This window comes from Astatotilapia calliptera, chromosome 4 (assembly GCF_964374335.1).
Source record: "Astatotilapia calliptera chromosome 4, fAstCal68.1, whole genome shotgun sequence".
Classification (NCBI taxonomy): Eukaryota; Metazoa; Chordata; class Actinopteri; order Cichliformes; family Cichlidae; genus Astatotilapia; species Astatotilapia calliptera.
Genome location: NC_137425.1, coordinates 13,140,039 through 13,154,007, shown reverse-complemented (window position 1 = coordinate 13,154,007; position 13,969 = coordinate 13,140,039). Strand labels below are relative to the sequence as shown.

The 13,969-nt window shown below is 41.5% G+C and overlaps 1 protein-coding gene and 1 long non-coding RNA gene across 3 annotated transcripts in view; one reads left to right on the top strand and one right to left on the bottom strand.

Moving 5' to 3' along the window:
• Nucleotides 1-1,824: 1,824 nt before the first annotated feature.
• The window catches only part of cyth1a (cytohesin 1a), a 39,866-nt gene continuing 27,721 nt past the window's right edge, over nucleotides 1,825-13,969 (top strand). Inside the window, exon 1 of one of the 2 annotated variants that reach the window (XM_080300874.1) lies at nucleotides 1,825-1,984. In XM_080300874.1, coding sequence (XP_080157000.1) covers nucleotides 1,966-1,984 — 19 coding nt within the window. In that variant the 5' untranslated portion in view covers nucleotides 1,825-1,965. Of the gene's footprint in view, nucleotides 1,985-6,777; nucleotides 7,120-13,969 lie in introns of those variants that run through there. The other variant, XM_026164878.2, reaches the window with a different exon arrangement.
• LOC113020694 (uncharacterized) lies at nucleotides 6,441-7,858 on the bottom strand. The gene is made up of 3 exons (XR_003272216.2): nucleotides 7,738-7,858; nucleotides 7,434-7,644; nucleotides 6,441-6,612 (listed from the first exon to the last, which is right to left on the bottom strand). It is a non-coding gene; the product is annotated as an uncharacterized LOC113020694 (long non-coding RNA).

Sequence of the window (13,969 nt, the reverse complement as noted above, 5' to 3'; positions counted from 1 at the left end):
TATAATCACTTATTTTTGTAATAGGGGGAGATGCTGCTGACCAACTAAGTTGGGGAGTTTTTGGTTTGTTTTTTTTATTTGACATTTCAGACCAACCCATCTTTTACCTCCAGTCTGTGGCTATGATGTATGAGAGATACCAGTTGGATTTATGGATGCCCAATCCCTTCCAGATTTCTAGGGCTTCCTGAGCAGACTTTGCATACTCTTCCTGTGCTTGGGTGGGATTTGTCCAATTACTCTGGTTTCCTCCTGAATTACAAAAATATGTCAACTGGTGATTCTCAGTTGGCTGCAGGTGTAAATGCAAGGTAGATGAAGCATGCAAGTACAGAATAAAGTGCTGTGTGAATATGTGTGGCAAAGGTAATGTTGCTGCAGTATAGAGTGTTTTGAGTGGTTCAGCAGCTTCTTAATGCCAACATCATATAATCACATAGCAGTAACCCAATGCATTTAGCCATGTAGAGATGGTCAAGATCACCTGCTGAGAAACAAGGTAAGCATCAGAATGAGGCAGAAATTAAGCTTAAGTGTAAGTTCAATAAGGAGGTATCTGTAGTCACTCATCTGTCTGTTTTCCTGTGTATTCAGCTGCTTTTCTGTTGTTTACAGGACTACTGCTTTCCCATGCTGTCAATCTCATTTCTGACATCATTACTCTAGTCCAATCAATTCTCGCCTGCCTTCTTTGAGCCAAAAGCCTCGGCTTTGCATGGTTTAAATCTGTGCTCCCTGCCATTCTCCCTTTCAGATTCTCTTTCATGCAACCCACCTCCTCCCCATCTCCACTTCAGTTACCTCAGCCACAGCTCTATTCAAGCCTCAGTCTTCATCTTTACCACCATTTGTGGAGGTCCTGTCTTAAATCCTATCACTGCTGGGATTCTGTTCTGCCATGATGGGTCATTTGGTGTCTAATCGCCCAATACGCTAATTTCTTTATCTCAGTAAATCATGTTTAGCTCTCTCCTTATTGAAATGTGATTTAAGTCATTTCGAACATGGCATGTTGGGGTCAGACCAGGGGTCCAAGGTTCACAGAGAACGGTCAGAAAAACAGCAAATATTTATGAGTGGAAGAAGTAAGAGGAAAAGGACTGCTTCAAGCTGATAGGAAGGCAACAGTAATTCAAATAACCACTCATTAGCTCCAGAGGAGCATCTTTAATTGCGCAACATGTAGAGCATGTTAGCAGATGGACTACAGCAGCAGAAGACCACACCAGGTGCCACTTCTGCACCGTGTTCACTTTATGCCACAAAGGACTATCGTTAGCAGCGGCCACTGAGTTTGTTCTACTCCATCTGTGTTTTTCTCTTGGAAAACAGGGATGAAGTTGCTCTGGTGAGCAACTGAAGTCTATTCATTAGCTCAAAAGGAAGATTTATTTACGTCTGGGAGCTAAAAGAGACTGAATAACGCTCCAATAAACAGAGGATCACCTAAATCTGTTTTGCTTCTCGCATTACATTTAGTAATTTTCTCATATTTTCACTGGATGTTGTATTTAATGGATTATATGAATAGTTGTATGCACACGTTACAGGGCCCGTCAAATAAGCAGCAAGTTATAAAACCTAGCAGCAGGACATTTAGTAAACTTGAAGCTAAGTTAGAGCGTGACATCACATCTGGGATGGGAGGGGCCAGCATGTGCACCGGCTTTTCTGGAGAGCTACATAACAGCGGAGCAGCCAGGCATCGGCAGCACACACCTCTGAAACGGCAAAAAGAAAGGGACAAACAGAAAAGCAACAAGCTAAGAAAACAAAAAAAAAGTAAGCTTACGCCTGCTTTCAAGTTGAGAGCTGGGAGGTGAGGCGAAGCCAGAGAAGAGACGAGAAAGGGAGGGAAGGAGGGCGGCAGGTAACGGAGTTGCTGCGGGCGCTTCGAGAGAGACATCCCCGGACAGAGACGCCTTCATCAGCCGCAGAAGCAGCAGCAGCATCAGCACCACCGGGATGGAGGGGGAGAATTACGGTTTGTCCTCATCGCACTGTTTCACGCATGTAGCAGACGCTTTGATCCAAAGCCTGACACTGCATGAGCGCATGCTTTTCAGCACTGCCGTAGCGTGTCCGTGTTCCTGCTGTGCCAAGAGATTTAAAAAAAAAAATGCAGCCCACTGAGCTATGTCCACACTACTGTCTGTCTGTTTGGTGAAAGTGTTAAAAAATGACAACGTGTCACACTTCAAAGTAAGTCCTAGTCCGCAGCAGGCCTGTATGCCGTGTTGTTTTCATCCTACACTTGCCCGTGTTTATGTAGTCTAAGCGCATACACAGGAACAGGAAGAAGGATGCAATCTAAAGCCAGCTTTAAAACAGGTGGTCTCTGTGGTATGCACACATATAAAAAGGTCGACGCAATTAATGATTTAGCATCTCACTGCAGCTATGACAGCAGGGTGACAGCTGTGAAAACAATAATAATAATAATAAATCGGATTTTTACACTCAAAAACAACAGCAGGGAGAAACAGAAAAGTTCCTGCTCTTTTGGGAGTTTACATGATCCGGACTGATTTATTTATAGGATATCAGGCTGGGATCTATTTTGAGGCTGACATAGTTTTTCTTTTCTTTTTTCTTTTTTTTACAGAATGCCTTCTTATACAACTACTTGTGTTGAAAAAAATGTGAGCCATATTTACTGGAAATTCAGCATCATGTCATCAAGTGTATGGTGACATCCCTGATGATGTCAGACCGGGATGAGCTAGCTGGTGGCTCAGCTTAGAATATGATAGAGCCTTCGTCTCAATTATTTAGTAGTTTAGTTTTTTTTTTTTTTTTTTAGTGAGCTTAATGCATCTCAAAATAGAACCTCCAGCAATGGCCTCATTGCAAAAAATTCTACTGATGCTCTGCTGAAGGGAGAAGGAGGGGGATGATGCTTCTCATCTCTTTTCCAAAAATGAGGGGAAGTTTTAGTCTAATGGAAGTATCACAGCTCCTAACAAAGGAGCAATTGCTATAAAGAGTCCATAGGTGGTGACTTTGGGTAGCCCGTGCAGGGTGTTTTCCTGTCAGCCCCAGAACAGGATAATGATATGCCGTCAGCGACTTCCTATTTGCAAAGGAGCTGAAAGAATCAGTTGGTGATTATGTAATTATCTGCTGAAGTGTGAGGCATAAGAAAAGAGACACGCTGAAGCACCCAGCGCATTCAGATAACACTCTCGCTGTCCCCGACACCTTCTTAGTCAAATCGACAGCTTGAGAATCTGAATGAAGAAGTGCAAAGCATATCATCTCCTCTGTGAGCAAGAAGACGGGAAGCAGATGGAAGTAAAAGTGGAGATGTCGTTTTATTTTGGCACAATTTTTTTCCCCCCACTGCAGTTTATTATTAGTCTGGACTTATATAACAAAACACAACATTCGTCTGGAGGCTGCCTATATTTCTAATGTAATTTGTATAATTTATTGCGTCGTGGCTTCACCTGCGTAGCTGCCTTCTTACATTTACAGCAGGATTATCATTGAAACAGGTTTCTGAACTGTGTTCCAGTGATGTTGCTAGGTGCTGGCGCCCTAAATCAACTACCTGGGGATTCACGAGGCGTGGCTGGGTTTCAAGACTTACTTAAAAGGCTTTGAGCTGCAGGGTGTCAAAATGTTTTTTTTCTTTTGTGTGCACCCCCTCCCATCTACTTGCACCTGTCAGCGCAGTTCGGTTTCTCTTTGCATAATAAAATGTGCACAAAGGAAACAGTGCAACTGCTCATAGGTGTGGTGCGCTGGTGCTCTAGGGTGACAGGTATATGTGGTTTCTGTGGTTATGGGTGTCATCTTTCTCTCTGTCAGTTTGACCTCTCCTCTTTATCTGAGTGATTTCGTCTGAGAAATAGAGATGCTTCTGCTGGTCTTAATGCTGCGTGTGTGTGTGTATTTTTTCTTGTTTTCTCTTTGTAGTTTTTTTCCCTTAAACTGTCACTCTTCAGCCATGTGACACATTTACTCCAGCTCTAAGCTCCTCTCATGTTCAAAGCATACTGACACTGTCACGGAAGCAGCAAACTCTCAGCGGGCTTATGCAGACACAACTTGTTCTTAATAACAAGAAATAAGTAGTTACATAAAAATCACACCAAAGATGCTACAGCTGTTCTACTTTCTTGATCGTGTAATAACTCCAGAAATAAGAAGCGAAATGAATTTAATGGTTTGTTTAATGGGATTACATTTGCACCGATCAAAAAGAGACGCAGATGAAGAGAAGTGCTCAAAGCTGAGCAACGAGTGCTGCATGTTGCTATTGTGGAGATATTGTGAAGCTCATTCAGCCTGTTCAGGTGTAGAAGCTCTAGCCTTCATATTCACTCTGGTTGTATCAGCAGAGACACTGGCTCTGCCCCCACTCAGCCAGTTGTTAGTCACCAGAGGTGATGCTATCATTAGGCTGCCATGTAGGAGTTCCACCAACACAGATCAGGAAGCTTCCTGTAGATTTTATCTTCCACCTGGGAAATGATTGTATCGAAAAAGAAAACACGTTCACCTCCGTAGCTGTCTACTCGTTTACTGATGACTGATTCACATCAGAATCGTGTAATCTTCTGGGGAAGTTATCGGTTTTCTTATTGCAATTTTTACTCATGACTGTTGCACTCAGCCCACATAGATTTCATAGTTAGATTAAATCTGGGTCTGCTAACTCCAGAAGACTTGTAGCCTGCTTGGGGAGGTGAAAATAAGAGTTGTTGTTGCATGCAGTGTCCACATGATGGCATGCCATGCTCAAGGAAGTGGTTCATCTGGGGCCAGTTAAACGCAAAAGGCCTTCATGCTGTACGTGGCAAGACTTACATATCAAAGCAAACTGCTTCAGCTGTTACGAACTGGCTCAATAGCACAACATAAAGTGGAGACTGACACCAGATCTGGTTTTATTTGGTATTATTTTGATTGACTTCAGCTAAAAATGACAGCCCAGAGAGCATGAGGCCAAGAAGTGGCATCCATACTTTGTTGGATGAACACAATAAGCAATTAAGCCTTGACAACACCCAGACTCTTGCACCGTCACTATAAGACAAGTAGGGGTTGGATCGGGTGTGACAGAGTATAGTCGTTAGCCTCCTAGTGGTTTAATCACTTAGGAATGGATGCATTAAATTATTTGTATAATTTAAACTCTTTTGATTTGTTTAGGGAATTCTTTTGCGATGCCATCCTACATATTGCAGAAAAAGTGCAGTTTACTTTGTAATCAATGCATTGCTGTAGATTTTTAGTTTACTCACATATTTGAGGGTCATTAGATGTTTTCTCCCATTTGGGGTTCATGAGGAATCAATCAGTGACTTACCATGTGCCTTTTTGACTAAAGCAATCTAAAGTGTGTTATATAACAAATCAGTATTAGCATTTAAACTGTGACAGTTTGGGCATCTTGGGGATCTCTCTTTGAATGACTGCATTTGCAGCTTAATTGCGTGTTGCACTTGACGTCCTCGTTAGTCCATAATAAACTGCAGTGCAAAAATAATTAATTCAAATGAACTGTTGTCGATTTGGCTAATTGGCTTTTATGAGTTTCATTAGAGCACTTAAAGTTTGCTCTGTGGACTAGAATAGCTCCATAAAAGTTCAGTGGAATACACAGATTTAAACATTTTCAGTGTGTTTGTGTTGTGCTGTCGAGCGAGGGGGGAGGAATATGCATTTAGAAAAAAAAAAAAAAGAGGCGGAAGATTTGTGCTGACTTCACTGTGTGCCGTTCCTCTGGTGACAGAGCTGTTCTGTCTAGGTGATGTGCAGCTGCAGCATTTAAAGTACCCAGAACTGACTTTGCAGTTCATACAGAGGTCAAGTTGAAGCACTGTGCCCTCAGATAATGAACTAGGCAGTGCTTGTTAGATCATAATGATTTCCATAACCACGAAGCACGTCTTACTTTATTGCATTCCTTATCGAGTCACCCCTATATTGCTTTTCAATGGAAACATGATTGACAGAGAGGGCGGAGTTGAAGGATTAATGAATGACTCGCAGAGAAGGAGTAATTAAGGAGTGACTGACAAGTGGGGTAATGCAGAGTGGCAGGTGACACGAGTTTAAGAGGGAAGCTAATCGTTTGCATTTTGTTCCACGAGAGGAAGCGAGAATCTGAAACAGATCGTTGACGAGCACATTTTCGTTGCTGTTGTTGTTGTTGTGAAACCCATGTGCGTTATACAGCCCCAAAATGCGATCGTGTCACTGCGAATAACCCTCACCGAGTGTGAGAATAATCTAATCAAAACAAATGGCTCACAGTGTTTGGCCCAGGAGCTAGTTATTTCTTCTATCCTGTTGCCAAGCAACAATGAAATCTTGTCTCTTTTTTAAATGCTTTTCAAGCCAAAAACCAAGAGTGACTAAAAGCTAAAAGCAGCAGAGGGTGGAGATGGAAATAAAAATCTGGAGTGGACAAAAAAAAAGCATACTGCTGACTTTCATCTATTTATTTATTTTTGCCATAATTTCCATGAAAACAACAGAACTCCATCCCTTCTTCAAGCGACTTTTCAGATTGGACCAGTCGTACGCGGTTGCTGCAGCAGTCGCAGATACGTTAATATATTTTGTGTGCAGCCTGTCAAGAATTAGTATGTGAGGTAGCTAGTGGGAGAGAAAGAGAAAGGGAGAGAGAGGGAGCAGAGGAGGATAAGAGCGAGGCTCAGATACCAACGGAAAAGGGGAACGGGGGAGAAAGCAGAAGTGATTTTAGCATCCGATAGCAAGTTGCACATTCTCAACAAAGGGGAAGAGAAAGTAGGTTAGTGTAAGACATTGGCCGAGGAGCGTCATCCAACTTGGGGTGGGGGGGGATTAGGTGAAGCAAAGTGACACAGTGCAGGATCTTACAGTTGGAATCCTTCCATGGAGGGAACAGCTGGGAGCAAGGAGTGACAGGTGCACTGGGGAGACTGGGATCTTCACAACTTTTCTTTCACATCACAGTCATAAGGAGAGAGGAACTCAGGACGATACACAGCTGCAGTCTGAGACATACACTCAGATACGGAGATTAACACGCCGGAGCTATGGGGACAGTCGGTGAACTATGTGTGTCCAGTTTTCAGACCTTCTTGTGCCCTGCTGTGAAGCCACTCGAGGAAGCTCCAGGTAAAGTAAAAGTTGTTTTCAGGAAGATCATTTTTCATTTTGCTGGCTTTTGGCATCATTACTATAAACCTACAGTGTTGAAACTATCACGAGCATTTGTTTTTTGAATGTGTTTTCAACCTGTGAGCGTGGTCATGTGTGCTTCTGTGACCACTGGCACGAACACATGACTAAACCAGAGATGAAAACAAACAGTCGGACAGAAATAGAAGGAGCTTCTCGAGGCTCAGGGAGGCTCTCATTTAGCACAGCTTAAACCTCTGCCCTGTGCGTGCACGCACTCTAATAGAGCGTGAGCTAATGTTATTACTCACTCAGCTGATCGAATCTGCAGCAGGGCTGCCTCCTTCTTGATGACTTCACATTCCTTTTTCACACATGTACATAAAATCCTTATGTTGGCCGACAACATGTGAAATCTCAGCTTGCGAGCCAGACTTTCTCAGCTCTGCCAAAGACTTGTGTTTCCGTCCTTTAACAAAGAGGACTGGCAGTGTTGTGCTTACTGGTGATCGCCTCCTAAAGCTGGGTAAAATGAATTTTCTGTGTTTCTCGGTTTAATTACACACAGAGAGACACAGATTAAGATGTTGGTTTCTTTAGAAGTTTGCTACTCACCATCTGGACAGCGATGGAGCTGATGTGTGCGTGTTTGTTGTTTTGGATTGGTTGCTAAGCGCCGCGATGACATTGCACTGCAGGATGGTGTGCAGGTTCCCATTGGGGGTGTTTAAACTGCTGTTGACATGACTTAAAAAGCTTTGTTGGGTGGCAGTGAATCAGCTGACTTTGTGCGAAGCATGTGGAAGCGTTGCTGCCTCAGTCATTTCAAAATATCCACATCAGCACCAGGGCTCTGCCTGTCGATTTGGATATTCAACGAGGAAGTAATCTGGATTGTTCTGGTACTAAATGTGATGACAGCAGACTTTTGCTCATTTTATTTTATTTTTTGTCAGGCCAACAGAACTGAATGGCATGTTGGGTGTTTCTAGTCACTTAGATAAAACACTGGCTTGCATTTGTACATTCAGCCTTCCCTGCAATTTGTGGGCAGCGTATTACCAAAGCTGCCAACTGCCTGCCTTGTGTCACGTTTTTTGATTAAACGGCAATAAAACGAAGTTTGTGTTGTGATGGCAACCGTTAAGAGTTTGGGCCACTTGTGATGTAATGACATTGGCTGATACTGTTAGTGTTGGTATTTCTGCTTTTAATGGTGAATCACGAATGACTCATGTGTGGCTCATCCAACTGTTGTTAGGCAAGTTCACGTTGTGTCATCTAAGCTATCACTGTAAACCACTCCTGAAATAAGTTGGGGAATTATTTGATTTCTGTACTTGCGTACAAATTGCATCACATTTCGCTGTTATGACATCTCAGTAGGAAATGGTGTACTTTTATCTGGTGGCTTTACTCTCTTGCACACACAACATATAAAGCTCTTAAAAACTGCTTGACGGAAACTATAATTTATCTACTGACTCACTGGTCACATTGTCAGTTAAACCTTTCTAGTACTGGGTTACACTCCTTTTACCTTCACAGTTCAACAAGTTGCTTGGAACATTCCTCAGAGTTTTGGTCCACATTGAAATCACGGCATCACAAAGTTGATGTAGATTTATCAGCTGCACATCCATGATGCGCATCTGCCATTCCACTGCATCCCAAAGGTGCTGTATTGGAATGAGATCTGGTGATTGTGGAGTTCATTTGAATACAGTGAACTCAATGTCATGTTTAAGATGATTTGAGTTTTGTGACACGAAGCCGCCATCAGAAAATGGTACACTGCGGTCATAAAGGGATGGACACGGTCAGCAGCAACAACACTCAGGTAGATGGTGTTTAGATGATGCTTTGTTGGTACCAAGTGGTCCAAAGTGTGCCAAGAAAATATTTCCCGGACCATTAAACCCCGGTTGATGGAGCTACTACTACCTGCCTGAAAGAAGGCAGGATGGATCCATGTTTTCATGTTGTTTACTCTAACTCCTGACCGCACCATTCAAAGGTTGCAGTGAAAATGGAGACTCATTAGACCAAGCAACATTTTTCCAGTCTTCTGTTTTCCAAACATGCTGCCCATGCAAATTGTAGCCACAGTTTTCTTTTTTTTTAACTGAAAGGAATATCACCTGGTGTGGTCTTCTGTTGTTGTGGCTTGAATCAGTCCATTCTCCTCTGACCTCTGACATCAGCAAGGCATTTTGACCCAGAGAACTGCCACTCGACAAATGGCTGTGTATCTAACAGGTGTATCTAAGAAAGTGGTTAATGAGTGTATTCTGCCCACAATAACTGTTTACATCAGATTTTTCTAATAAGACATGTTAATAATACTTAATGCTTTTATTTAAGAGGAGAATGTATATTGAAATTAAACTAGTCTTGTCTTTTGAAGAAGTAAAAAGAAATTACTTCCTTCTTAGTCTGTTCTCATGTAGTAACATCAGACTCCAAAGTAAATACAGACTTTTATTTTATCATTTATTTTCTTCAGTTCCCTTTTGCATCTAAATTACTGAGTCACACGCACACTGTTTTGCACCTTTCACAATGTAATTGTTATTGTTAACCAAACGCTCACAGTGACAGTCACTGTGAGTCGGCATGCTTAAATAATCATCATAGCCCACAGAATGACAGCGATCCCAAGTACTGTGTTGTTTATAGAAGACATGATAGAAATTTTCTCCGAGTGATATCAGCACAGCTCCATCAGTCATCTGTGCAGAGAGCCAGGTGTGCCCCGGATTTGCCGAGGCTCTCTGACGCGGAAATTACTCTCGTGGGCTCCAGGGACAGCTGAGGACACACTGATCTGTGCGAAAGCACAACAAGGCCGTCAGCAACAGCGTGTGTTTGAGAATATTTGCCCTATCAGCTTGTTATATATGAGACTGTAGTGATGGCAGCAGTTACCAGCCTTTTTTGGTTTGGGAGCCTTACACTGTACTGTTATCTATTTTAACAGCTTTTATATCAGTTTATTATTGATTATTAAAATAATGAGATATTTCACAAGTCAGATAAAATCAATAGTTTTTTTGACGGAAAAAAAAGGTACAATGAACAACATCCAGAACCACTACAGGTTGAGCTCTTTTTGAGCTAGAGCTATAAATGCTGTCATCAGCCACTTCATTAGGTACACCTATTCAGCTGTTTGTTAACACAAATATCTAATCAGCCAATCACATGGCAGCCACTCGGTGCATATAGGCCCTGTTTCAGGCAGGCAGCAGTGTAATGGTGCAAAATGTTCTTGGTACGCGTTGGAGGACTTAGTACCAGTTGAGCATCTTTTAAATACCACAGCCTAGAAACACAAGTAATGCTGTCCATCCATGTCCATCCCTTTATGACCCCAGTGTACCCACCTTCTGATGGCTGCTTCCAATAGGATAACGCGCAATGTCACAAAATTCACATCATGTACAGTTCACTGCACTCAAATGGCATCCACAGTCACCAGATCTCAGTCTAATAGAGCACCCGGAGGATGTGGTGGACAGGATATTCTCAGCCGACAAATGTGCAGCAACCGCGTGATGCTATCATATCTATATGGATTAATATCTGTGAGGAGTGTTTCCAGTGTTTGTTAAATCTGTGTGAAAAAGAAATAAGGCATTTCTGGAAGCAAAAGCATGGGTTGCACAGAGTACCCAATAAAGTGTCCTGTGAGTGTTTATGCTGAATGAGTTTGACAGTGAGAAGTCTGACAGGAAGTTCCTTCAGGGAAGAGTGTATGAAAACATAGAGAGACTCACAAAACCTAACTAAGTGGGTTCCTTTTGGTGTTATGGGAGGATATGTCTCAAGATATTTTTTATGTCTTGATAAATGCTCTAGGAAAGAACAAGCAACGGATAGGACAGTAAAGAATTGATGTTCATAATTGTGCTATTTTGGCTATATCTGACATGACCGTCAGTTTTCACCTTTAACGCTAACTGCTTAGCAGCATGCACCTGCTGCCCTCGATCTTTTAGTTTTTATGACTCAGATAGAATCCTGTTTATAAAGAGCAAAATGTATATTTAGTTATTTCTCTGGAGTGCTTATTAGTCAAACTCATGAATTTTTCAGCAAAGATAAGCAGTCGCTTTGTCACCGTGTGCCATCTCTTGTTGGGGTCACCATGTAAATGTCAAAACTTTGTGCGGTGCAGAACGCTGCACGACTAGCATGAGATGAGTACGTTTTCTTATGCAAACAGGTTCTCAACTGTCATGTTTTATCAGAAGCTCTGGAAATTTTGCATGCTCCTCCTGAAACAGTTTCTGGCAGCAGTATTACTGCGTGTAGGTGGGTCCTGCTGTAAGCTGTGTAGAGTTCTCTATTTTAATTGCAAATTGATTGGCCGCCCACAGAGTTCTTTCTGACATGCAAACATCAGAAAAATAGCACCAGAGTTAGATGTATTCTGCTTTTTTTTTTTTTTTTTTTTTGCACATGACTCATGTCAGTAATTAATCGTTCAGTCCTGAATTCCGTCTAACCCAGAAAATTACAGAGTGCATAGAACCAAAGGTCTCATTACCTGTGATTGCACCTGTAAAAGGAAAGCAGTGGTTTCAAAGTCAACTTGTGCAGTGACTCATGCGTCGAGCAGCAGATCAGCAGAGCCATGTCTAATGCCAAAGAATATTTGCCGTGCAGGTTTGTAATTGTCGTGGTGGCAGAACCATTTTTCATGCCTTGTTTCGAGCTCGTCTGTGGATATTAACCTCCTGTTTCTCAATAAACCTCCTGTTTACATGTTTTGTAAGTTAGAAAAAAGCAACATGACTCTGTACAGTGACCCAACTTCAGTATGATGCAGTGTTGTTAATTTTGAAATGCTTTTGGTTGAAATCATTGCTGTTTGATAGTAAAGATAAATTTCTCTAAAATTTTCCTTTGTGGGTTTCTTTCTCCCCTCCTGCAGCTGTAATTAATACAAATGATCAGCAGGAGTCACTCTTGGTACCTTTTGTCTTAATGATGGGGATTATTTTCTCTCACGCAGCAATTTTCCATCTAATTCAGGCAATTTAAAGCCTAAAATAAAGATGTATTTTTAGTTCAGGAGCTGCCAGGATATTGTTTTGACTCTGTGGTTTCACTTATAATAGCCCCGGCACACCCACAACCGATTTTACACATATATACACACACAGAAACACAAAAAGCAAAACATTATTTTGCTTTCCAACTTCTGTGTTTTTGAAGACTTTTTTTGATGTTTGAAAACGTATTGCATCAGTGTTTCTTGGATTAGGAGGCTATATTTTTATGGCAAGCCTGCCTTATAAACTAGGACTTTGGTTTTGGGCCTCTTCCAGGGAGTCGCAAATTGTAGTTTTTGTGAAGTGGAGTGTTTTGGAGCTCGGTCAGACATAAAATAAAATTCGCCCCTCTGTTGGAATTATCTTGACAATCGTTTTCTTTCACATCCTGCAACCTTGATTCATATTTTGAAATCACTACTTACGAAACTTTATATGGTGTCGCTGAATACTAAAAACCTGGTAGTGACCTGCACATCAGTAATGAGTGCTAATGATCGAAGTCAAAACATTCAATCATGTGTTCATTACACTCAGCTGAGGGCACCTTTTAAAACCACAAGCTTTTTTGAGACTCGCACTTGCAATCACACCTGAAATCCACATTCTTAGCATAGCACCGTAAGACTGAACAACAGCTATTTCACAATACGAGCCAGACTTGTGTGAGGTCAGAACATTCCTAGAGGCTAGAGAGCTACAGTCACCTTATGTAGACTTAGAGGGTGATACCAGAAAGCTGTCAGAAAAAGCTTTGCTACAAATCCAACACAGCCTGATTTATATATAATGTGTCCTGCATGTACATCTTGCAAAATGCTGCATAAAATGTAATCTTATGCCTGCAGCAATAACGCATGCGTGGGATATCTAGAAGTTATAAATAATTAAGCAGTGTTAAAGTAAATGTTTACCTTTGCTGTAGCAGCACTGTTACAGACACCATGCAGTTTCTTGGACAAAGCCAACAACTTCACACAAACTTACTGACATGAAGACAAATTAATATTGTCTTGTGGTCTTCATACATACATGCTCTAAATAATATATGAATAAAATTGTAATAAAAAGATATCCTCAGTAAATGTGTCATATCATCAACACCAATTCATATAAATCTTATTGCATTTACTGGAAAATAATATTGCGTTACACAGGTAAACCTAGTTTCCCCATTTGGTTGTGGCTGACCTCATAGTTGAGACTTTTATAGGTCATAGTTAAAGGTTTTGCGGTAATGGTATTTTAATTTTAAAACTGAAAAAAAGAACTAACGTCCTACAGATTCTAAGACGAGCAGACCTTTGTCTATTTGAGGAATTTCTCTTTTCCTTTGAAACTCAAAATCTGCTGCACCTTTTAGCACAGTCTTTATTCTTTTTTTGGTCTTGATTTAAAGTTTGCATAAATCCTCCATTTATCTGCTGATCCGTTCTACTTTAGCTCGTTCAGGAAGCTGTGGATAACTGTAATCTTCATGTGTCTATGTCATCTCATAATCTTTTCATTTAAAGGTCAGGCAGCTGCCTGTGTGCTCTTGTTCTGGGTCCTTGAGCACAGATTTACAGCATTGCTTGGGGGAATGGATGCACTTCTAACAATGAGTTGAAACTTTGTGTGTACGGGGGTCGCTACACACAGGCTGCATTGTCAGCTGTTGAGTTTGCGCGACACAGCTGAAGCATTCATGGGTCACAGAATGAAGTTGAGATCCCCCCTAAATGAAGATTCAGTGCAGACTGTAGCACTTTACCGTAGTCTTCTTAGTAGCTGTGTCCTGATTCCTG